Source organism: Ovis aries, chromosome 13 (assembly GCF_016772045.2).
Source record: "Ovis aries strain OAR_USU_Benz2616 breed Rambouillet chromosome 13, ARS-UI_Ramb_v3.0, whole genome shotgun sequence".
Classification (NCBI taxonomy): Eukaryota; Metazoa; Chordata; class Mammalia; order Artiodactyla; family Bovidae; genus Ovis; species Ovis aries.
Genome location: NC_056066.1, coordinates 12,180,652 through 12,206,970, shown reverse-complemented (window position 1 = coordinate 12,206,970; position 26,319 = coordinate 12,180,652). Strand labels below are relative to the sequence as shown.

Genomic DNA, 26,319 nt, shown 5'->3' with positions numbered 1-26,319 from the left:
GAGCGTCCGGCGCCCAGCTTCCCGAGGCCCCGCCTCCTTCCGACTGGTTGGTGGTGTTTGTCCCTCCCACTCCCGCTTGCCCTGTTCCGCTTCCGGTCGTCTAGGCGCTGGTCCCCGAAGGTTGTTGTGGTGGTCGCGATGGGAAAGTCAGATTTTCTCACCCCGAAGGCTATCGCCAACAGGATCAAGTCCAAGGGGCTTCAGAAGTTGCGCTGGTATTGCCAGATGTGCCAGAAGCAGTGCCGGGACGAGGTAAGCGGGCGCGGGGTGGCCCCGCGCGCACCCCCGCGCCTCTCCGGCGGGACCCCACTGGGGATGCAGGCTGAGGTGCCAGACGCCGCGGCGACCGCCTGGGTCTCCCGCCCCGAGGCGTGGGGGCTGCGCAGGGCGAGCCCAAGACTCCACTCAGTAGGGCTGTCCTTCCCTTCAGCCCCCGTCCTGGCGGAGAAGCCGGCTTTGGACACCTCCTTCCTCCCCAGTCTGATCACCCTCAAAGGAATAAAGAATGAAAAGGTTATAACCCTCAAAGGAATAAAGAATGAAAAGGTTATGACCCCAAAAGGAATAAAGAATGAAAAGGTTTTGCAGCCCCCTTGAGAAGCGACGTCAGTCAAGCTGTCACGAAATGCGGGATGAGCCGTGAGGCGCTGGACGCCCTGGAATAACACCCGTCTCAGACTTTGCTTGGCTCTTAGACATAATCAGGGTACAGACCAGAACTAAGCCCTTGCAAGCTAGTCACTTAACAAACCTTTGTCGAGCGCCTGCGACGTGCCAGGTCTGGGATGTGTTCTGCGGCTGAGATATGGACTCGAGTCAGAACCAGGAGGCGGAGCTGTGTTCCCTTACAAGTTACTTGCTTTCTCTCCACCTGTTTACTTATCTGAAAAGTGAGACTAGTAATTGTCCGTTCTTGTGAGACTGAGTTTTAAGTGAGTAAATTATGTGCAAAGTGGCTAAGGGGCAGATACTAAAGCTTTGTAGACTGTGCTGTGGAGCACTTTTTTCCCATTATTTAGGTGGATGATAAAGGCACCTGGAAAAATTGACACCAGGCTAGTGACGGGATCCTATTTTTCTCTGGATATTGAATTGGGTAGTAAAGGAAGAACAGTGGACACTTGGAATAATGCAATCCAGTGTTTCTGCGAGTGAGGGATGAGATACTTAGATGGGACTCACGTTGAATGACACTGATGTCATTTAACTAGTACAGGGAAATCTGTATACCCTTTACCCAGATTTAACATTTGAAGTATTTTGCTGTGTCCTTTTCCCTGAAATATTTTAAAGTAAATTACAAACATCAGGATATTTCACTTCTAAATGTTTAAATCAGTTCAGTTCAGTCACTTAGTCATGTCCAACTCTTTGCGGCCCCATGGGCTGCAGCACGCCAGGCCTCCTTGTCCATCGCCAACTCCCAAACTTTACTCAAACTCATGTCCATTGAGTCGGTGATGCCATCCAACCATCACATCCTGTGTCGTCCTCGTCCCCTTCTGCCTTCAATCTTTCCCAGCATCAGGGTCTTTACCAACGAGTCAGATCTTCCCATCAGGTGGCCAAAGTATTGGCGTTTCAGTTTCAGCATCAGTCCTTCCAATGAATATTCAAAACTGATTTCCTTTAGGATGGACTGGTTGGATCTCCTTGCAGTCCAAGGGACTCTCAAGACTCTTCTCCAACTCCACAGTTTGGCTTTCTTTATAGTCCACCTCTCACATCCATACACGACTACTGGAAAAAGAATAGCTTTGACTAGACAGACCTTTGTTGGCAAGGTCTGCTTTTTAATATGCTGTCTAGGTTGGTCATAACTTTTCTTCCAAGGAGTAAGCATCTTTTAATTTCATGGCTGCAGTCACCATCTGCAGTGATTTTGGAGCCCCCCAAAATAAAGTCAGCCACTGTTTCCACTGTTTGCCCATCTATTTGCCATGAAGTGAAGGGACCAGATGCCATGATCTTCGTTTTTTCAATGTTGAGTTTTTAAGTCAGCTTTTTCACTCTCTTTCACTTTCATCAAAGGGCTCTTTAGTTCTTCGCTTTGTGCGAAGGGTGATGTCATCTGCATAAGGGTGGTGTCATCTGCATGTCTGAGGTTATTGATATTTCTCCCGACAGTCTTGATTCCAGTTTGTGCTTCATCCATTTAAACTCCAAAAATGTTTAAATATGCTCCTCTAAAATATTAGGATATTTTTCTACATAGTCAAAATATATGTCATGACATACAACCAAATTAATAAAAATTTCTTAGAGACTTCTTTGGTAGGCCAGTGGTAGGGAATCCTTCTTTCAATGCAGGGGACACAGGTTCAGTCCCTGGTTGGGGGACTAACATCCCACGTGCCACTGAGCAGCTAAACCCATGCACCACAATCACTGAGCCCCCAAGCCCTGGGGTCCACATGCCTGTGATTAGAGAGTCCATGAGCCACATGGAAAAATATATCCCATGTGCTGCAACTCTAAGACCCAGTGCAGTCAAATAATAATTTGTTTTTATCACCTGGTATATACTGCATAGTCACATTTTCTCAATTATTCCCATGAATGCTGTATAAAGCTTTTTTTTTTTTTTGGCATAAGGAACTATATTCAGTGTCCTGTGACAAACCATAATGGAAAAGAATGTAAGTGTATGTATAATTGAATCACTTTGCTACACAGTGGCAGTTAACACGTTGTAAATCAGCTATACCTCAGTAAAATAAAAATACAAGCAAAAAAAACCCCCAGTTATTTTTTAAACCAAGATCCAGTCAAAAGTAGTACATTGGATTTAGTTATTAGAACTTTTTTTAAAAAGACTATTTTTTAGAGCAGTTTCAGGTTCACAGCAAAAATGAAGTCCATTTTTTGAAAGATACAAAGATCTGTCTTACCCACCCTGACCTCAGTAGGTACAGCCTTCCAGACCATCAGCGTGGTGCAACAGGATAGTACTTTTGTGACAATCAGTGAGGCGATTTGTGCATCATGAGCACCGAAGTGCATAGTTTGTATTAGAGTTCACTCTTGGTGTTGAGCATTCTGTGGGTTTGGACAAATGTATAGTGACTAATATCCACCATTATAGTGTCATACTAGTGGCAGAATAGTTTCACTGCCCTAAAAGTCCCAGTGGTGTGGTATACTAGGACTTTTAATTCTCTCTCAGTTTTAAATTTGAAATGGAGCAGCTTTCCTTCCCCCTGTTTGTTTTTCTTGACATTGGCTTGAAGAGACTAGGCCAGTAGTGATCCTGGAGGATTCCCTTAAACCATTACTTTTGCTTGTGGTTGTCTTTTGTCCTCATTCTCTAACCCTTGTAGTTTCTGTAAACTGGGTCCTGGCAAAAATTGTGTAGGCATCTGTGGATGACTAAAGATTAGGAAGCTGCCCTAAGCAAGATTGAGGTTGGACTCAGGACTGTGGGAAGGAGGTTCAGCAGAGGGACTGGGTGAGTCATTAGGAGGGCTGAGCAGACAGAGTGCTGTGGAGGTGGAGGCCTCTGGGGCGCAGCGTCCTGCCTCCTGGACTGGGTGCAGGGTCAGGACGGCGCCATTCCCGAGATGGGGAGACAGAGGAGAGGCACTTTCTCATGTCTCTTACTAGTGAAGAGTTAGGTTCAGATCAAAGAGCAGTTATTTATGGTTTAATTGCTTATTAATTTGTTAATAAGTGTCATGGTACTTATTAAATTATTGTTTTCTACTTATTATTGTTCTTTATTATTAATTTAATTAAATACTTTTAATGACCTAAATCAGAATTTAACTACTGCCTTTGCATTTTTATAGAATGGCTTCAAGTGTCATTGTATGTCTGAATCTCATCAGAGACAGCTGTTGCTGGCTTCAGAAAATCCTCAGCAGTTTATGGATTATTTTTCAGAGTAAGTAACTCAACACCATCTTTATCTCATAAGCTTTATTCAGTTGGACATTCAAGAGATGTGTAATATTTTATATATTGGAGGCTGTGTTTATTCCTTACAAATTAATGTGATAGCTGCATTAACTTTGTGCTCCATTTTTGTCTTCTTTTCACAACTTATCATTGTGTGGAATTGTTAAAAAAGTATTTATCATGATTCAGTCTTCCCTTCTTTCCACATCAAACATAATGAAAAACTGTCTTTCATTCTAAAACAGCTGCGGCTGAGAGCACAGCTCTGGAGTCAGACTGCCTGACTTTTAAGTCCTTCAAACCTGGGCTCTCCACTCAGGAGCTGAGTGACTTTGGCTGAACTTCTAGAGTTTATCTATAGATATTATATCTTCTCAAGTATTGCCTTTCCTTCATAGGGTTTATGTGAAGATTCAGTTCAGGTCAGTTGCTCAACCGTGTCCAACTCTTTGTGACCCCATGGACTGCAGCATGCCAGGCTTCCCTGTCCTTCACCAACTCCCGAAGCCTGCTCAAACTCATGTCCATCAAGTCGGTGGTACCATCCAACCATCTCATCCTCTGTCGTCCCCTTCTCCTTCTGCCTTCAATCTTTCCAGCATCAGGGTCTTTTTCAAAAGCATTAATTCTTCAGTGCTCAGCTTTCTTTATGGTCCAACTCTGGCACACGTGAAGATTAAATGAGTTAATATTTTGTAAGTGTTTAGAAGAGTGCCCAGTACTTGATTAATATTATCTGTTAATTATTATTATTATTTCAGTACAGAGGTATTCTGAAATTCTGAACAGTGATACGTTTTACTATACAATGTCATTACGTCATACTCATTAATGCCAGTCAGTGCTTCAGAAACACCTTTAAGTATTAGGAAGTGTCTCAAATCATGGTGGTGGATACTAGTTTACCAAAATTTCCATTTTCGCATGAAAGCTCAGATTTATATTGGCAACAAATATTGTCAGTTGTTTTCCTTGATATAACAGGCTCATTTGTTTATTTTTGAGAAGAGTATGTACTGAATATTTAATTTGAAATAACTGTTGTCTACGTGTCTGTCATTTTTCAAATACCAGGTGATGCTTCCATGCTTCTGTGCTGGTTGCGGTTGGGAGCAGCCTTCTTTTCCTTTTCATCTGTAAAAATTGTATTTGTACTTCACCACCCAGATTAAAGATTGCCTCTGCCTCCTGGCATCTCCCCCAAGGCTTCACATGATATCTTATTACATCTCTTTTTCAGGTTAGCTTAGCCAAGCAACAGTTCAGCTACTATTATGGTTATGATGGTTCTGCTAGGTTGTGACCTTGGTGGGGATTTATATCTTAATCACCTCTGTTTGTTGCTGCTAAGTCACTTCAGTCGTGTCTGACTCTGTGTGACCCCAGAGATGGCAGCCCACCAGGCTCCCCTGTCCCTGGGATTCTCCAGGCAAGAACACTGGAGTGGGTTGCCATTTCCTTCTCCAATGCGTGAAAGTGAAGTCGTGTCCGACTCCTAGCGACCCCATGGACTGCAGCCTACCAGGCTCCTCTGCCCATGGGATTCTCCAGGCAAGAGTACTGGAGTGGGGTACCATTGCCTTCACCTATGTTTATCTGGCACTTAACATTGTGCTTAGCTCAGAGGAACACATTAAGTGCCAGCTTCACATGGAAAAGGCAGTTTTGTTATTGATAGAAAGGTGTTATTACACCACGTTTACTGAGACTTCATGAAGCGTGAAACTTCATGAAGAACCCTCTCCAGAGACCCATGGTCACCTTGTGCCTACTTCACCAAGACAAAGTTTCAACTCCAAACCAACTTTTAACTTTAATTGTTGAAGGCTATAATCTCAGGATTCTTCCCTTTTTCAATGTTTAAAAGTTCACAACAGATGTTCACGTAGATATTTCATATATCATTTGCTCATGCAAACTGTATGATGGCTTAAATTTCAGGCAGATGATGCTGTATATTTGTAGAAATTACCTTAATGCTTTCCCTTCTTGCTTTATTAGGGAATTCCGAAATGACTTCCTAGAACTTCTCAGGAGACGCTTTGGTAAGCACCTTAAGTCTTGTGCACACAGTGACTTTGTAATCTTATAATCTGCTCAGAGTCTGCATTTGTTGTATTTTGTTCTCAGGCACCAAGAGGGTTCACAACAACATTGTTTACAATGAGTACATCAGCCACCGGGAGCACATCCACATGAACGCCACACAGTGGGAGACGCTGACAGATTTCACCAAGTGGCTGGGCAGAGAAGGTGAGAACAAGACATGATGTGAGCGGCTGCTCCATGGCTGCGTGTGGGCGGGGAGAAGACGGTCCTGTATTCTACGTGCCAGTTGTTCGGTTGTGTCTGACTCTTGTGACCCTGTGGATGGTAGCCCGCCAGACTCCTCTGTCCACTTTGTGTGTAAATTTATGGAAAAGAGGTTGAGTAGGACAGTTAGAAACTGGTAGAGAGGAGTGCCTGCTGCAGGGTTGCTTTTGTGTACTGAGGGTGTGTAAGGGCGTCTGCAGCCATTCTCTTGATGATGCCAAGGTTTGTCACTGAAGCATCCAATTGTTAGGTTGAATATCAACTAAGAGGTACCTGTCCTCTTCCAGTTTTTTTCCCCCACATTCATTTCACTTTCACAAACTCTTGTTAACGCAATTTTTACATTTGCTGCCTCTTTTCCCATTTCAAATGGGATAAAAAGTTCAGGGAAAAAAAAGATGAAGAAATTTTTTTTATTGTTGTATTACTTATTCAGTGTGTTTCTTTATTCCATTTTGGGGGGAAGTTTTCTGCTAGTGAATTCAGCAGGAATGTCATGTACTCAGTTCAGTTCAGTTCAGTCACTCAGTCATATCCGACTTGTTGCAACCCCATGAATCACAGCACGCCAGGCCTCCCTGTCCATCACCAACTCCCGGAGTTCACTCAAACTTAGGTCCATCAAGTCGGTGATGCCATCCAGCCATCTCATTCTCGGTCGTCCCCTTCTCCTCCTGCCCCCAATCCCTCCCAGCATCAGAGTCTTTTCCAATGAGTCAGCTCTTCGCTTAAGGTGGACAAAGTACTGGAGTTTCAGTTTTAGCATCATTCCTTCCAAAGAACACCCAGGGCTGATTTCCTTTAGAATGGACTGGTTGGATCTCCTTGCAGTCCAAGGGACTCTCAAGAGTCTTCTCCAACACCACACTTCAAAAGCATCAATTCTTCGGCACTCAGCTTTCTTCACAGTCCAACTCTCACATCCATAAATGAACAATGGAAAAACCATAGCCTTGACTAGATAGATCTTTGTTGGCAAAGTAATGTCTCTGCTTTTCAATATGCTGTCTAGGTTGGTCATAACTTTCCTTCCAAGGAGTAAGCGTCTTTTAATTTCATGGCTTCGATCACCATCTGCAGTGATTTTGGAGCCCCCCAAAATAAAGTCTGACACTGTTTCCACTGTTTCCCCATCTATTTCCCATGAAGTGATGGGACCAAATGCCATGATCTTCGTTTTCTGAATGTTGAGCTTTAAGCCAACCTTTTCACTCTCCTCTTTCACTTTCAACAAGAGGCTTTTTAGTTCCTCTTCACTTTCTGTCATAAGGGTGATGTCATCTGCATATCTGAGGTGATTGATATTTCTCCCAGCAATCTTGATTCCAGCTTGTGCTTTATCCAGCCCAGAGTTTCTCATGATGTACTCCCCATAGAAGTTAAATAAGCAGGGTGAGAGTATACAGCCTTGACGTACTCCTTTTCCTATTTGGAACCAGTCTGTTGTTCCATGTCCAGTTCTAACTGTTGCTTCCTGACCTGCGTATAGGTTTCTCAAGAGGCAGATCAGGTAGTCTGGTATGCCCATCTCTTTCAGAATTTTCCACAGTTTATTGTGATCCACACAGTCAAAGGCTTTAGTGTAGTCAATAAAGCAGAAATAGATGTTTTTCTGGAACTCCCTTTATTTTTCCACGATCCAGCGGATGTTGGCAATTTGATCTCTAGTTCCCCTGCCTTTTCTAAAACGAGCTCAAACATCTGGAAGTTCACGGTTCACGTATTGCTGAAGCCTGGCTTGGAGAATTTTGAGCTTTACTTTACTAGCATTTGAGATGAGTGCAATTGTGCGATAGTTTGAGAATTCCATCACCTCCACTAGCTTTGTTCGTAGTGATGCTTTCTAAGGCCCACTTGACTTCACATTCCAGGATTTCTGGCTCTAGGTGAGTGGTCACACCATTGTGATTATCTGAGTCATGATGATCTTTTTTGTACAGTTCTTCTGTGTATTCTTGCCACCTCTTCTTAATATCTTCTGCTTCTGTTAGGTCCATACCATTTCTGTCCTTTATCGAGCCCATCTTTGCATGAAATGTTCCCTTGGTATCTCTGATTTTCTTGAAGAGATCTCTAGTCTCTCCCATTCCGTTGTTTTCCTCTATTTCTTTGCATTGATTGCTGAGGAAGCCTTTCTTATCTCTTCTTGCTATTTTTTGGAACTCTGCATTCAGATACTTATATCTTTCCTTTTCTCCTTTGCTATTCACTTCTTTTCTTTTGATAGCTATTTGTAAGGCCTCCCCAGACAGCCATTTTGCTTTTTTTGCATTTCTTTCCCATGGATGGTCTAGATCCCTGTCTCCTGTACAATGTCACAAACCTCCGTCCATAGTTCATCAGGCACTCCATCTATCAGATCTAGTCCCTTAAATCTATTTCTCACTTCTACTGTATAATCATGTACTCAGTGGATGTTAAGTGCTTAGAGACAGTTGAATAATTACTAAGCAGGATAATCCATTTTTTAATGTTTCCCTTGTTTAAATGTGTTGGCGCAACCTAGTCAAAAATATTAGAAAGTATTCCAATTAAAATCTAAATGTCAGTAGCTGTGTGAATTTGCGTATTTGAACATGTTTGAATGAGTGTACTTGAATGAATGAGTAATTACTGCAGACAGATCACATCTATATTTGCTTTCAGCTTTGATTGTGTACAAAATTAATAATATCGGTTACTTTCTTAAAGGTTTGTGCAAAGTGGATGAGACACCAAAAGGCTGGTATATTCAGTATATAGATAGAGACCCTGAAACAATCCGCAGGCAGCTGGAACTAGAGAAAAAGAAGAAGCAGGACCTCGATGATGAAGAAAAAACAGCCAGATTTATTCAAGAACAAGTGAGAAGAGGTCTGGAAGGAAAAGAGCAGGTGGGCATCATCCAGAGATGCAACAGACAAAGGTCTGAAGAAGCACAATCACTTATTTGTTTACTTCTTGAACCGCATTTTGTAGGAGAAAGCCCGTGGCCTGGTATAAAAGCCCAGGTTGTGGAGTGGAGACAAAGCTGGGTCACTTCCTGACTTCACATGCTTATGTAACTGTGTACTCTTATAAACCTGTTTCCTCATCCCTAAAGTAGAATCAGTACCTAAAGGTGAAGACGTGAACAGGTCAGTTCAACTAGCTGTAGCTAATGCAGTGCTGGGGAAGACCGCAGGGTGTGGAAACACAGAGGGCCAGCGCCTGCTCCAGCCTGGGGTGGCGCAAGAATATTTAAAGGCAGATACAGCCCCCAGGCTGAGGAGTCCTGAGGAGTCACTGGGCCAAACCCAGGTGAATGGGGAGGGAGGCATGATAAAATTGTTTCAGCCATCAAAATAACTAGATCAAGGCACTTATTTCAGCAGATGGTTATTGGTCACCTCTGTGTGCCAGGCATTCTTATAGGCACTGGGGATCCAGTAGTGGAGAGAAGATGAAGATCCCTGCCTTCGAGGAGCTTGTATACTAGACGTGTGTGAGAGCAGGAAAATACAGCCTAGTGTGTATGTGAAACTACTAGCCGGCGAGTATTGTTAAAAGCTGCTTATTGTGATGCGTAAAGTGTATGGCGGGCGGGAGTCTTACAGCTACACTTCCATCAACTTTTCATATGTATGTGTCTTTAGATGGGTTGACCAAACTACAGATAAGTAGGTAGTCCATGTGGCTCCCACCCAGATGAACATATTAAACATTTCCAGTATCCTAGAAGGTTCCCTCATGCCCATTCCTAACCAGTACCCCTTGTCCCCAGAGAAGGAAGCACTGTTCCAACACACTATTATTAATTATTGGTTAGTTTAACCTGTCTTTGAACTCTGCAAGAATGGAATCATCCAGTATGCTGTCTTTTTGATGTGTGTGTTCACGCATTCATTTATTTGTATTGATGGTATGTTCTCTTTGTGTCTGGCTTCCTTAGCTCAACATAATGTTCTGTGTGTGTCGTTCACCATGTCCATTCCCCCTAGGGCTTCTTTCTCTCTTTGATTGATGTATAACCTTTCATTTTATGACTATAACAGTGTTTATCCATTCTCCTGTTGAGAACCATGTGGCTTGTTTCCAACTCCTTCCACACCCCCAATAGGATGTCTTATTGGAAGATGTTTATAATACATGTAATCTCTTATTTAATACCTTAACTGTTTTAGATAATGAATTATAATTTAGAGCTCTTGAATATTGTTAGTAAATGCACTGTGAACCAAACCTTCAAACTCTTTTTTTTTTTTTTTTTAAGGAAGTCCCTGTTTTTACGGAATTAAGCAGAGAAAATGATGAAGAAAAAGGTACTTTTCTTCATGTTTGAAAATGGATGCTTTTATATTGGCCTTGCCCAAAACTAGCAACATGTTTGGGAACAGGACATATTAGCTACCTGGACTGGTTTATTCTCATTAGTAAAATGAAAAGGTGATAACAATGAATTAGATGGAATGCCTTCAGCAACAAATAACCAGACTGAGTAAAATTAGCCTAAACGGTAAGGAAATACTTTGCCATACCAAGACTCCGACTCCCAGAGATAGGGTGGTTCCGGATGTCACACTGTCAGCAGCTGGACACGAGGTGGCTGCCAGCACTCCAGCCATCATATGCAGACCCAGCCTGTCCAGAGGAAAACAGAGAGCCTGTTTCTCTTCTGGAGTCCCCTGTGGGCAAGTAAGCTTTTCCTAGAAGACCTTCCTCACAGCAGACTTCCTTTTGAATGTCATTGGTCAGACTGTATCTCATGTCCCCCTCATAAACAGTCACTGGGAAAGGAAATGGAATGATTTTGATTGGTTTAGACCAGAGAACCATACTTATCCCCTCCCACAGGTCCCGCCTCCTAGTCCCATCCCCTTGGGTGTTTGGATTTGGGAGGGGACACACCCCTTCAGACCATGGCATCCTGCAAGCCATGTGTGAGGCCTACAGACACCCAAACAAAATGGGATTCCTGTTACCAAAGGGAGAGGGGAGGCGGAGTGGGGAAGGTCAAGGCCACATGCTCTATCCAGTGAAGGTCTCTCCCTGCTCTGTAAGCACCACTTCAGTATATTTTACAGGAGTTTATGATCTCTGGGTAGCAGCATTCCAGTCTCATTTATCCAAAATGTCCATGAATTTCTGTGTGGCTTCTTTGTGGTATTTACCTGATGTTTTGCTAGAATTTCCCCAAATATATATCGAATACCAGTTCTTTTCTTCCAGTTACATTTAATCTGAATAAAGGAGCCTGTAGTTCAGGAGCAGCATCTTCCAAATCAAGGTGAGCCACGTGGACAGGTATCTTAGAACTAAAGAGTTTGGGTGGAATGTAGATGACTGTCTTAAAAGGTGCAGGATTGTGAGTTATTTTGTCTAGTTGTCATTTTCATCTCTTTTTGTTTCGTTTAATGGTTGATTCATCTTTTTCTTAGAAACTGTTTTTTTCTTATCTGTCTGTGATGAGCTGATTCTGTTTTTTGAGGAAAGCTCATTTTTTATTAAAATGCTTCACATGGTAAACATTTACTACTCCCTGACTCTTTCTTCACTCAATGGTTCTTTCTATGCTATGGCAGTATTTATTTTTCTCTCATAGCCCCTTTTTGTTTTACCTGCTCTATTATGATTTTCTGAGAATAGAGACTTAACTTCTCCAGCTATCTCCTTAGCACCCGGTACAGTATAAATGCGTTAGTAGACGCTCAGTAGCGATTGCCTTCCCTTCTAAAGGGTGTGGTACTGAGCCGGAGCTGACCAGCCTTTTCTGCAAAGGGCCACAGAGTAAGTGTTCTAGACTTTGTTGGCCCTGTGCCGGTCACCACTCCACTTCACTTGTGCTGTCGGACTGAGGAAGCAGCCACAGGCAACGTGTGAGCGAGCGAGCCCGGCCGTGTTCCAGTCCCAGCTCACTCATGAGGGCGGGCAGTAGACCGAGTCTGGCCCTCAGGCTGCAGGGTGTCAAGCCCTGGGCTGGCCCGCGCCGGGCACTTGCGTCTACCCTTCGTGTTCTCTTTCTCGAGGGCCTCGTCTTCTTCCATCAGATACGCACGTGCTGCTTGTCGTGTGCGGTGCGCTCAGTTTTAGTCATGGAGGTCTAAACATGGATAGGTATTCAGGAGGACACCGGTATCTGGTGGAATTTATCTTTTGAGCTGGGTCCTGTTTGCTGTTTTCCTCATATTCTACATGATGCTTATTTCTGTGCTGTGCTTAGTCACTCAGTCGTGTCTGACTCTTTGCGACCCCATTGACTGTAGCCCCCAGGCTCCTCTGTCCATGGGGATTCTCCAGATAAGAATAACGCAGTGGGTTGCCATTTCCTTCTCCAGGAGATCTTCCCAACCCAGGGATCAAACCCAGGTTTCCCTCATAGCAGGCAGATTCTTTCCCAGCTGAATCACCAGGGAAGCCCAATGCTTGTTTAACCTAACTCAATTTTTTGTTTGGGAAGAGGGTTTTTTGTTGTTGTTGTTTGTTTGTTTTTTTGGTTAATCACAATGGTATATAATTCAGTGGCATTAAGTAGATTCACTGTGGTACAGCCATCACCACCATCCATCTCCATGACTTTCCATCACCCCAAACTGAAACTCTACACTCTAAAAAGTAACTCCCTCCCCTCAGTCCCTGGTTACCTTTGTTCTGCTTATCTGTCTTTGTGAATCTGAGCAGAATCATACAGTATTTGTCCATTTGTGTCTGGCTTCTTTCACTTAGCACAACATCTTCAAGGTATATCCATGTCTTGGCTTGGATCAGCACTTCTTTCTTCTTTAGTCTCGATGGGAATGTCCCCTTGTACATGTAGACCACATTTTGTTTATCCAGTCATCCATCGTGAGCGTTTGAGTTGTTTTCGCCTTTTGGTGCCTGTGGTTAATGCTCTTCTGAGCATCAGTGTACAAATATCTGTTCACATTCCTGCTTTCAGTTCCTTTGGCTGTTGATCCAGAAGTGGATTTGCTGGATTGTATGGTCATTCTGTGTTTAGTTTCTAAAAGGGTTTCCACAGCAGCTGCACCATTTCACACCCCGCCAGCATTTGCACCAGGGGCTCGAGTCTCTCCGCACCCGTGCGAACATTCGTCATCTCTGTGTTCAGCAGTGGCAGCCTAATGGGTGTGTCTCACTTTGGTTTTGGTCTGCATTTCCCTGATGGCTGGTGGTGGTGAGGGCCTTCTCATGTGCTTTTGGCCATCTATAATCTTTGGAGAATCACTTGTTGCCCATTTTTAAACTGGGTTTGTTTACTATTCAGCTTAGTCTTAAGAAAAAGTAGCAGCTTTAGTACAACTCAGTTTCATATTTTGTAAATATGACAAAATAATTAGACTGGTAGAGTTCAGTGAGTCAGCAAATATTAGTGGAGCATGTATTTGAGTCACAAGATAGTTACTGCTACTTTACGGTGGGGGGGAATATATATATATATATATGGATATATGTAGTCTCTCCCCTCCTGTGAGAGAGGAATCATATATACAAAGGGTTTTGTATGAGGTGGAGTGGGGTGCCTGCCCCAAAGTGCTCTGGCAGTTCAAAAAAGGACACGATCCATGAAGTCTCATGAAGAATGGATCTTAAAGAATTTCGACAAATGGAAATAAATGGAGAGACTATTTTAGGTACAAAGAGACACGTGCAGAATTACAGAGGCTTGGACAGGCATGGCTCAATCAATAGCAAATTGTTCAGAATGACGAGTATACATAGTAAATCGGAATGGTATTCTGGGGCCAGTGGTGATGGTTGTATAGTAGCCCTCAAAAGTTGAGAATGTGTGCTGTGAAGACCTCAGGCAATCAGGAGTAATAAAAAAATTCATACTGAATGTTGAAATCTTTGTTTTACGGAAGTGGAACCAACAGCACTGTGCTGGACTTCCACTGGCTGTTTTACAAACCTCTCACCTGGCTGATCCTTGAGGTCCAACTAGAGTTGGGCCACATTACAATCCCCGTTTATAGCTGGGGACCTGGGGCGTAGGGGAAATTGCTGAGGGTCCTAGCAGAAGTGGAAAGAAACCCTCGTGGCCCCAGCCCTGAGGCTGATGCTGTTGTCCATGGTTGGGTCACACGGGTAGAGTGGCGCTGACTTGGGGTGGGGACAGGAAGGGCTCCGTGCTCCCAGTCCTATTCGTGAGGGGCATGCCCATAATTGTTTTGACTAATCTGTAGCAGAAGGATCTGTGTTGTTCCTTTCACCCATTATAAAGCCTGCACGTTTGCACAGTTTTTAACAGCGCATTCCTCTTCCCCTCAGTTCTTTGGGACCAAGTGCCCTGAAAACGATTGGGACCGCAGCATCAGTGAAGCGGAAGGAGTCCTCCCAGAGCTCGGCTCCATCAAAGGAAAAGAAGAAGAAGAAGTCTGCCCTCGATGAAATCATGGAGGTGAGCTTTATGAACTGCTTGTCCACTCTAGCTATTCGGTGAATGATGTGATTCCAACCGAGGAGAGTTAAACAGTTTCACCAATTATGAGATTAATACAAAGGGAGGAAAATGTGCTCAGGCCAGATTAGGGGCAAAGAGCCCAGATGCAGTTCCATCTGAGTGGAGCTGGAACCTCCCTAGATAGTTGCCTCAACTGCTGTCTGCAGAACTCTTCCTGAAATTGTGGTCAGTAGATTTCGTTTGGAAGGACCATCGTGGTGATTGACGCCAGAAATAAAAGCTCTGCTCACCTTTGGTGGCTCAGAAAATTGGCATCCTCCAGGGATCTCTTCCATGGCCTCTTAACTTCCACTTAACACCTCCTAGCTGGAAGAGAACATTTAGACATATTTTTAATTTTATTAAACCAGATAGCCAAATTTATGTGACATCATTGAAAACCTGTGATTATCTGACTTAGAGCTATACTTCTGCTTTAAATTTACCTGGAATCCTGGAGTCATTCTGCAGAAGGTTCTTAATATATCCTTAAATACACATTTCTCCCTTTCACCCCACCACCTTCCCTGATCAATAAATTTATGAAATTTTCAATTTATTTATGGAGAGAAAGAATAAATGGGTACAAGAGACTGATTATTTTCCCTCTTAACCTCATTTCCCCTGGGCTCCTCAACCTTTTTCCTTCATTTGCGAAGGGATAGGATGAAACTGGTCTTCCCTATTATTGGAAAAACAGAAAATGCAGGGCAGTCAGAACAGCCTAAAGTATAACATATTTCGTGTACACTGTGAGATGTGTTCATTCTAGCATTCAACCCATGCAGAGTTGCTCTTATGTGCTGGGCATCATGCAAGGTCCTGCGTGTGTGGAGTAGGGAGAAAAACATGGACCCTGCGTGTCATGGAGCTTTTGCTCTAGCAAAGGAGATATCCCAGACAAAGTGAACCAGTGGACGAGGAATCACATAAGGTGAAGCCCTGAGGAGGTGTGAAGGCAGGGAGTGGGGAAATAGTTTGTTCCCTAGCTGAGGCTGGGAAGATCACTACTTCAGCCTCTGAAGGGAAGATCCACGTGGCTGGAGCCCAGTGAGCACTGGAGTGGTGGCATCTGACGTTAGAGAGAAAAGGGGCAGCCCCGCAGAAGTCTTAGAGCCCATTTTGAATTTAATTAAGTGAAACAGAAAGCTGGATCTACCTGCTTAGAATATAACATGCCAAGTTTATAGAGTATTCTTTGTTCACATTGGGAAGTCAGCAGAATTAAAATAAAATTTCAGATCAACCAAAGGATGGCATTGTTCATTCCCTTTGAGAGTTGGTACTTAGGGTTAACTAAGCAGTTGAGAAAGAAGAAGGTGTGAGATGCAGTTGTGCTCCTGGTCAGCATGTTTCCTTTTGGTCACCCTTTTGTTTACTTCTCTCCCGGATGTATTTTCCTTCTCCTTCATTTGACAGCTTTATTATCCTTGTCAAACAGGGAAGCTCCTTTTTGCCATCAAACTGTATACCCAAGCACACTGTGCTAGACTGGTCCATAAGAGCTACATTTTTACCCCTGAACACATTACCTGTTTTCCGCCTCATGACGGTCTAGGGAAGGAAGGAGGGGTGGGACTGTGTGATGTTGGCAGGCAGCCTCGCAGTTTGACTTGATAGAGGCTGCTTATCTTCTTGGTCAGTTGATTTGCCTGGTCCTTATTTTCTTAGAGTTGCTTTTTTTCAATCAAAAATTAATTGCAGAAAATGTTTATCAGAGTTTGCACATTATATCAGTCTTCTGTGAAGTGTGTTTTATGGAATTCTTTTGCTAAATAGAATATTATTAGAAATAAACTGGATATTTTAAAGAGGTAATTGTTTGAATGTCTCATGTGTCCTTCAGATTGAAGAGGAGAAGAAGAGAACTGCACGGACAGATTACTGGCTGCAGCCTGTACGTTTCCCACTGAGCCTTCTTACATCTAAGTGTGCGCTTGCGTGTGTGCTAAGTTGATACAGTTGTGTCCAACTCTTTGCGACCCCATGGATGGTAGCCTGCCAGGCTCCTCTGCCCGTGGGATTCTCTAGGCAAGAATACTGGAGTGGGCTGCCATGCCCTCCTCCAGGGGATCTTCCTGATCCAGGGATCAAACCCGTGTCTCCTGAATTGCAGGTGGATTCTTTACCACTGAGCCTAGTGCTGTTACGTGAATGATTTAAATGGTCTTTGATATAAGTGGCTAAATGTCTTAAATATCTGTCACTCCTGGAGATACATTTATAGGTTTAATGACTCGTCTGTGCATCTGCCCTGTAAAGTCCTGGTTGTACCTTTGTTGGAGGGTGGCTTCCTGTTCTTTTACCAGTAATGTGCCTTGAATTTAATGCCAAATTTTTGTAAGGACCCCTTGAATTTAAGCCTAGAATTATTTTCTGTTTTTGCTATCTGAAAGACCTAGACTAATTGAGATTAGTAGGTAGAAGTGCTAGATTTCCGGGAACCTTCCCTGTGGAAATCAGCCATGATATATGCATTTTTTCTCTTGGTAACCAATTGTGTTGAGTTAAAAAGAGAAAGAAGAAATGAAAGATTACTAAGAAAATGTCTTGCCATTGTGCTGGGAAAGCTTCCAACTCCAAAGGGTCTTAACTTCCCTGGTGGCTCAGAGGTTAAAGCATCTGCCTGCAATGTGGGAGACCTGGGTTCGATCCCTGGGTTGGGAAGATCCCCTGGAGAAGGAAATGGCAACCCACTCCAGGATTCTTGCCTAGAGAATCCCGTGGACGGAGGAGCCTGGTGGGCTACAGTCCACGGGGTCGAAAAGAGTCAGACATGACTGAGTGACTTCACTTCACTTTCACTTAACATTTTGCTATGATTTTTTGGTGAAAATGGTTGAAAATGTAGGATCAAAGGAGGAAAGGTAATTTATATTGTTCCTTCCATCTTTTTTTTTCTCATAGGAAATCATAGTGAAAATTATAACTAAAAAACTTGGAGAGAAGTATCATAAGAAGAAGGGGATTGTAAAGGTAGGACTGTGAAGTTAGGGATGAAATTTGGGAAAGGAGCTGCTGGGGGGCTGAGTAAAGCCATTTTGATACTCCTCAAAAACCAAGTCCTAGCAGCAGAAGCAGTGTGTCTGAGGTTTTTGATGGCTGACTGCACAATGTTTCCACCCATAGTATAAACTGTGGTTTGCTGTCTTACTGGAGCAAATAATATAGATGCCCATGTCCATGTCTTTAAAAACTTCAGTGAGTACACCGTATGCATTCCCATTGTTGTTGACAGGCAATGAAATGATGCCTCAGAGTTCTAAGGAGGACTTTCTTGTGTTTAACCTGAGAGGCTTATCTTGATTGCCCTAGAATTTTAAAATTTAAAAATCAGCTCTCTAGTCTTTTTCTTTCTTCTGATTTTCCTAAGTATAGGTTCATGCTAGCAGCCAGCCCTTGTGCCTACATAAATTGCCCTCCTAATGTATTTAAACAAGGCAGAATTGTTCCTCTCGCTATATATCTTAAAGACTCATGCTAAGATGGCCAGCCTTTTCCTTCCAAGTGAAAACCTCAACTAAACTTTGAATTGAACTGTTTAAGGACCACAGCCTGATCAAATATGGCTTCTAGAAAATAAACTCCATTGATATTAATAGAAGGAGTTACTCTTAAAACAAGTTGCTCTTACTCTTTGATTAGAATTTCACTTGTTTTCATTTATTTATTTCTGTCCCTGGACTTCATATTGGCATCTCTTTTCTGTTATAAAAGTGTTGGTTTTACATGACAGGAAGTAATTGACAAATATACAGCTGTCGTAAAGATGATTGACTCTGGAGACAAGCTGAAACTTGACCAGACTCATTTAGAGACAGTCATTCCAGCACCAGGTAAATCACTCTGCAGACCCTTTAATACATATATACCATGGAAATAAGTGATTACATTCCTACTGGACATTACTCAATAGTTCCAGATATGAGTTTCCTCTTTAGAAAAATGTAATCGCCTATTATAACCAGCTCCTGTTTGACTTGTTGATGTGGATGTTTACCAGTCCTTTGAGGAAGCTGTTTTGTGGCATGAATAAATTTTCCCTTCCTAGAATCTATTTGGGTTTTTTTTTCTCCCCAAGAAGCAAATCATAGACATATCTGGATAAAATCAGTCGTGTTAGGATGATTATTAATGCCTTCGTTTAGCCATCTGAGATAGTATAGTAAAAGTTAGCATTTTGCTTTTTCTGTTCCTTAACCATCTTACACATTTCTGGTGTCAATGCCACTGTGGTTAGGTTGTCTGCCTCTGACCCAAAACCCTTCATGGTATTATCATTGCTGGCACAGTGATAATGTTAGTCTCTCAAACTTGGGTTCATCAGATCAGATCCTGTTATTCTTTCCTCCCTAAAACAAAATTCATTTTATGGATTAGGAATTGTGGACTCTTTTCAGAAGCTTTAGTGAGGTGTAATTGATATAAACTGCATCCGTGTATAAGGTATATAATTTGATAAGTTAGAGCACGTACCTACTCCCATGAAAACCATCGCTACCATCACCTCCCCGCAAAGTTTCCCCATTTCCTTTCTAACCCTTTGCTCCCTGCTCTGTCTCCCCTCTCCCCCAGGCAGCCACTAGTGTGCATTCCATCATATAGATTAGCTCCTATTTTTCTAGAATTTTATGTAAATAAAATCATATCATGTGTCCTGTGTTTCTGTCTGGCTTCTCTTACTAAGCACATTCATCCATTATTCTGGATTCATCCACATTATTCTGGAGTAATGAATCCAGAAAAATGTTTTGTGCATCTGTACTCCATTCCTTTTTACTGCTGAGTATTTCATTATGTGGACATGCCAGCCTCTATCCAGTCACCTACCGATGGACACTGGGGTTGTTTAAAGTTCTTGGCCATTATAAATAAAACTGTTATATGAACATTTATGTACAGATCTTTATATAAATTTAAGATTTATTTTCTGAGAAAATTCTTAGAGATAGAATGGTTCAATAGGCATATGTTTACATTTTTATGAAACTAACAACCATCTTGTGATTTTAAAAAGAAACAAAGTAAGCTGAATTTTTTCTGGTTACTTATGGGCTCTGGGCATTCCCTCCAAGAACCTTATGCTCTTTGGTCTTAAATTAAGACATCCTTTAACAAATAAGTGGGAAAAATGAGGAGTCTTATAATGTGATGGTGATCAAAGTATCTACAAACTGTACTTTAGAACCATACAGATAATAAATGATCAAGAACTTGCATTGTGTTGATGCAGAGCAGTTATATTTGGCTGTAAGAAAGTAGAAGAAAGTGGCATTTTCTTTGTATTAAGTGTTAACTCTTTTTTTGTTGCAGGAAAAAGAATCCTTGTTTTAAATGGAGGCTACAGAGGAAATGAAGGCACCCTAGAATCCATCAATGAGAAGACTTTTTCTGCTACTATAGTCATTGAAACTGTAAGTATGTTTACAGAAAGACAGATTTCAAAATGCTTTTAAAATGTGCCATGGTTTCTGTCATTGATTTGGTGTTTTATGAGTTTGGGTGTTCTGTTTGTATTCTCTCCTATTTGGAAATCTGTAAGGTTCCACCCCCGCTGCCCCGCCCCTTATTTTTAAGAGTTTGTTTGAAGTGGAACATTGTTTAAAATGTTTACTTAACTTGTTGCACTATTGCTTCCCTTTTATGTTTTGGTTTTTTTGGCTACAAGGCATGTGGGTTCTGGGCTTCCCCAATAGCTCAGTTGGTAAAGAATCCACCTGCAATGCAGGAGTGAAAGTGAAGTCGCTCAGTCATGTCTGACTCTTTGCAACCCCATGGACAGTAGCCTACCAGGCTCCTTTGTCCATGGGATTTTCCAGGCAAGAATATTGGAGTGGGTCGCCATTTCCTTCTGCAGAAGATCTTCCCGACCCAGGGATTGAACCCAGGCCTCCCACATTATAGGCAGACACTTTACCGTCTGAGCCACCAGGGAAGTCCTGGTGGCAGTGCAAGAGACCCCAGTTCAATTCCTGGGTTGGGAAGATCCCCTAGAGAAGGGATAGGCTACCCACTCCAGCTCAAATGGTAAAGAATCTGCCTGCAATGCAGGAGACCTGGGTTTGATCCCTGGGCCGGGAAGATCCTCTTTAGAAGGGAGTGGCAGTCCACTCCAGTATTCTTTCCTGGAGAATTCCATGGACAGAGGAGCCTGTTGGGCTACAGTCCATGGGATTGCAAAGAGCCAGACATGACTGAGCAACCAACACTACCCACTCCAGTATTCACTCCAGTATTCACTCCAGTATTCTTGGGCTTCCCTTGTGGCTCAGCTGGTAAAGAATCCGCCTGCAGTGTCAGAGACCTGAGTTCGATCCCTGAGTTGAGAAGATCCCCTGGAGAAGGGAAAGGTTAGCCATTCCAGTATTCTGGTCTGGAGAATTCTATGGACTAGTCCATGGGGTCTCAAAGAGTCAGAAGTGAATGAATTTCACTTCATGTGGGGTCTTAGCTCCCGAACCAGGGATCGAACCCACAGCTGCTGCCTTGGAAGAGGGTTTCTAAACCACTGGGCCACCAGGGAAGTCCCTGTATAAGCCTGTTTTCTTTAATAACTGGCATTGCTGAAGCAGTTTATCTTCTGATTACAAAAGAAATACCATACATACTTCTCTTTATGTGTTCACGCTCCTATAACAAAATACCATAGACCAGGGTGACTTTAGAAACAGCAGAAATTTATTGCTCACATTCTGGAGGCCAGAAGTTTAACACCAAGGCGCAGAGAGAGCTGGGTGTCTGCTGAGGGTCTGTGTCCTGGTTTGTGTTCTCTCACGTGCTGGAAGGGGCAGGGAGCTCTCTAGGGTCCCTTTTTAGGGGCACTAATCCCATCCTCAAGGGCTCTGCCCTTGTGACCTCATCACCTCCTAACACCATCACATTTTAATGTATTGAATCAGTTTTGGGCAGGACACAAACATTCAGTCTGGAGCAATACTCTTGTATAAAAGCTGAAAATTACAATTTAATATAAATACTTTAAAAAAATTGCCCATAAGCCTTCAGGCAAATGGTAATCTCCATTAATATTTTAGTCTGTTTTCCCCCATCTTTGTATTTTATACAGTTGTATATAATATGTATAGTTTTGTATCCCAGTTTTTTCCCCCTCAAATCTAATATAAACTTAATCTGCCAGAGTGTAACTAGTGAGGAATGGATAGTCATGATTAATGGAGGAAAGCCACAGAAATCAATAATTTTTCAGTGTTCTTCCTTCTTTCATAAAGAATTTAAGGCAGGCGAGATCAATAAAGTAATTCATTTACAGGAATCTGACATTTAAGTAAAATTGCTGATTCGTTTAGAGTTGGCCACTGACAGTTTTGCTCACAAGAGTGAGACCTGACCTGTCTTCAAAGGAAGGATCTGAGATGGGGTTCAGATCTCGCACTGCTGCACTGTGTCATCGTTATCACGGGCAGCGTGACGGGCTGTGTGTGGAAGGTGCATGGCCTGGGCCTCAGCGAGCCCCGTGTCACCCCTGTCATGGGGGTATGTGGCCTGGGCGAGCTCCGAGCCACTCCTGTCCCGTGGGCTGCATGTAGAGGGTGCATGTGGAGGGTGCATGGCCTGGGTGAGCTCCATGTCACCCATGTCCATGGGCTGCATGTGGAGGGTGTGTGTGGAGGGTGCATGGCCTGGGCAAGCCCCACACCACCCCTATCCGTGGGCTGCGTGTGGAGGGCTGCCTGTGGAGGGTGCATGGCCTGGGCGAACCCTGTGCCACCCCTGTCCATGGGCTGCGTGTGGAGGGTGCGTGTGGAGGGTGTGTGTGGAGGGTGCCTGGCCTGGGCAAGCCCCACGCAACCCCTATCCGTAGGCTGCATGTGGAGGGCTGCCTGTGGAGGGTGCATGGCCTGGGCAAGCCCCACGCCACCCCTGTCCATGGGCTGTGTGTGGAGGGTGCGTGTGGAGGGTGCATGGCCTGGGCGAGCCCCATGCCGCCCCTGTCCATTCCGTGGGCTGGAGCGCCGTCTCACACCACGCCTGACCAGGGGGAGCGGGAGGGGGACAGGAGGTACTGACCAGCCAGCAGGTCTCCGGCACAGCATCTAGTGGTAACGCATCCCACCCAGCATGAAGAAAACACGATCAGTTCCTGACAAGGACGCTATAGGGTATTTTTTAAAAATTCAGAGTCATGAAGAACTGTCAGCTACCTTAATGGTGTCTTATGGATGTGAAGGAGGCACGCTGGCATCCAGCAGCATCTGTCCTTTTCTTGTCTTGTAAGTGCATGTGTGTTTTTAACCACTTCTTCAATTATTTTAATTTGTAGGGCCCTTTAAAAGGACGCAGAGTTGAAGGAATTCAATATGAAGACATTTCTAAACTTGCCTGAGTTTGAAAATTTGTTAGCATCACATTAAAATCTTAAAGCATCAAATTGGTGTTCACCAAGACATTACAAGACTCTACTGTGTTAGGGTGTTTCTTTTGTATAAAACAAATGGATTTATTTAAATATTACCGTAGTTGTTTAGTCTAACTTATAGAAAAATCTAATTATGTCTCGCGAAGTATCAAAATTATGTAATTTTGTCCTTGTTGTTTTTGTTGCCTTTGTAATACTTCCTTGATTTTTTAATCTACATTAAAAGAATATTATTGTGAAGTGTTGTATATAGGACAATGTAGAACTATTGTAGAGCAAATCCTTCATATACCCTAAATTTATATTTCCATCAGTAAAGTAGTAAAGTTGGATGTAATATAATTACATTTTTAAGAGTCAAACTATAAATAGAATAGCTTTATTGAGATGTAATTCACACACCATACAATTTCACCCATTTAAAGTGGACATTTCAGTGGTTTTTAGAATATTTACAAAGTTGTTTGAAAATCACCATTGTCTAATTTGAGAATTTTCATCTCCCCAAAAGTAACCCTGGATCTGTAGTCACTCCAAACTATTGGCAACTGCTAATCTGCTTCCCATCTCTGTGAATTTGCCTGTTGTGAACATTTCATAGAAGTGGAATCATACGGTATATGGTCTTTTATGACCAGCTTCTTAGACCAAGCGTAGTGTTTTCAAGGGTTATCCATGTTGTAGCATAGGTTACTACCTCATTTTTGTTCAACGGTAATCTTTTGTATGGCTATATAACACAGTTTTTAAAAACTGTTCATGAGTTGCTGGAACTGGATTGCTTCCGCTTTGAGGCTGTGATGAATAAGCGCTGCAGTGCGCATGCATGCCCGAGACTTTCTGTGGCCATGCCTTTTCCGGTTCTGGGATTGGAGCCCCTGCGTCACACTGCAGCTCACTCACGTTATACTCTGTCTAACGTTTGAAGAGCCAATTCCATAAGGCATGGCTCTCCCTGATTACGGTGCAGGAATAAAACATGATGCTTTCCACAGGCCTCCCCCAAATCTGTAAGTTTGGAATCAGCTCAGTAGTTTTCTTCACAGAAAAGTTTCATCCCTTCCTCTCAACATTCTTTTCTCCAACATCTTCCTGAAATTATCGCAAAATAAAGTAGTGTTATTGAGGTCACATTTAATTTTTAAAAAATCAAGCATAAAAATATGATTCTATGCTATAGAATTGTTTTCCCTATAACGTTTTAGAGGCCAATATGGTTATACTAAGCAGAGTAACTGCAGACACCTAAAATCAAGTCTTATATTGACCTTTTTTCTTTCTTTTTTTTTTTTGGCTGCACCAGACAGCTTGCAGAATCTTAGTTCCCTGACCAGAAATCGATCCCCAGCCCCCCTGCAGTGGAAGTACAGAGTCCTGACCACTGGACCACCAGGGAATTCCCTGACTTCTCTTTTTAAAACACTGTAAGCTATTATCCTTTTTAAAAAACAGACTTTATTTTTTAGAGCAGTTTCAGGTTCGCAGCAGAATTGATGAACCTCCACTGACCAGTCATCAACACTGAAAGTCCGTGGTTTCCATTAGGGTTCCCTCTTGGTGGTGTACGTTCTGTCGGCTTGGACAAGTTTGTGATGACATGCATCCACCATTATTGGATCTTACGAAATGGTTTCATTGTCTACAAATCCACCTCCTCGCTTCCCTCCCTCCCCTCCCTCCTTCAGTCACTGATCTTTTCACTGTCTGCATAGTTCATGCCATGGTTGGGCTCATACAGTGTGTAAGGCTTTGCAGGCTGGCTTCTTTTACTTAGTAGCATGTGTTTAAGTTTCCTCTTCGCATCTTCTCACGACATGACGGCTCATTTCTTTTTAGTGCTGAATAATATCACATTATCTGGATGCACCACAGTTTACTTAGCCATTCATTTACTTAGTCTGAAGGACATCTAGGTTGCTTCCAAGTTTTGTCAACTATGAATAAAGATGCTGTAAACTTCCACGTGTAGATTTTTGTGTAAACACAAGGTTTCAGCTCATTTGGGTAAATACCAAGGAGCGTGGTTACTGGATTGAATGGTAAGAGTGAATTCCAAAGCCTCTGTTCCAGTCTGCATTCCTACAGGCAATGAATGAGAGTTCCTGTTGCTCCACAGCCTCACCCGCATTTGGTATTGTCTTGATTTTGGCCATTCTAATAGGTGTGTAGTATGTCATTGTTTTAATTTGCAATCCCTAATGACATAGGATGTTGAGCATCTTTCTGTGTGTTTATTTGCCATCTGTATGTCTCCTTTGGTGAGTTGTCTAGTCAAGTCTTTTGCCATTTTTAAATTGGGTCATTCACTTCCTTACTGTTGAATTTCAAGAGTTCTTTGTATATTTTGGATGATAGTCTTATACCAGATATGTCTTTTGAAAGTACTTTCTCTCAGTTTTTGGAAAGCTATTCTTTTTCACAATCTTACTTGAGGTCAGATAAAATTATTGGCATTGGTATCTTAGGAAACCTAATTCCTTGAGGTTTCTTCATTAGGAATGCCATTGGGTCCCATTGCTCTATTTGCTCATTTTCCCCTTACGTACTTCTTTTATTTTATTACTTATTTACTTTGCTTTTTTGGCTGTGCCCTGTGGCTTGTGGGATCTTAGTTCCCCAACCAGAGATGGAACCCGGGCCCTTGCATTGGAAGAGCTGAGTCCTAACTGCTAAGGAAGTTTCCTCCCCTTATGTGCTTCTAACTGCCTATCAGTTTTTGCTGATATCTTTGAGTAAATTTATTCAACAAACATTTACTAAGTGTCTCTAGAAGTATACCATTGCCATAAGTGCTGGAGATAAAAGGATGAGAAGCAGGTATAGGCCCAAGGTGGGTGTAGGAACTGACCACGTTCAATGAGTTGATACTCAAATGAAATGATTGGCTGATAGAATGAGCTCATCTGGAATAGCTGCTTAAAAACCTACCCTGACTTTGCTGTCCCTCAGTGAGAAACCTATAACCCCTGCCAGTATACACCTCGGTTCCTACTCTGGTAAAATGGGGTCCCAGGATTCAAATATGGGGCAGCTTTCATTGCAAGGTCACCATTCAGTAGACTGAAGTGCCCCTGAAATGTTAACTGAGTAATTGAATCATTATGCCATTAAAGGAAGCATCCCTGATTTTCCTTCCTCTTACAGTGGTTATTTCAGAAACAGTCACCCATATAGACTTTGCCAGTGTGAAAAAATGTTTGTTTGTTTTTGGTGTTCTTTTGTTTCCCTGACCAGGAATCAAACCCAGGCCCCAGGAGCCAAGTCTAAACCACTGGACCACCATGGAATTCCCTGAAAAAGTGTTAAGGAAAGAATAAAAAATACTGTTACAGCA

The 26,319-nt window shown here is 42.8% G+C and overlaps 1 protein-coding gene across 3 annotated transcripts; it reads left to right on the top strand.

Moving 5' to 3' along the window:
- Positions 1-78: 78 nt before the first annotated feature.
- On the top strand, positions 79-26,319 carry KIN (Kin17 DNA and RNA binding protein). Of its 3 annotated transcripts, none has more exons than XM_060397183.1 (13): positions 79-252; positions 3,789-3,883; positions 5,899-5,942; positions 6,028-6,150; positions 8,902-9,083; positions 10,442-10,490; positions 11,398-11,455; positions 14,437-14,566; positions 16,455-16,505; positions 17,516-17,584; positions 18,345-18,444; positions 19,922-20,022; positions 26,220-26,319. In XM_060397183.1, exons 1-13 carry the CDS (start codon positions 139-141, stop codon positions 26,250-26,252), a joined length of 1,149 nt encoding a protein of 382 aa, XP_060253166.1. In that variant the 5' UTR covers positions 79-138; the 3' UTR covers positions 26,253-26,319. The 3 variants fall into 3 exon arrangements, with proteins under 3 accessions (XP_060253166.1, XP_042086381.1, XP_004014228.2); XM_042230447.2 differs by lacking the exon at positions 26,220-26,319 and adding an exon at positions 24,289-24,945; XM_004014179.6 differs by lacking the exon at positions 26,220-26,319 and adding an exon at positions 22,890-24,945.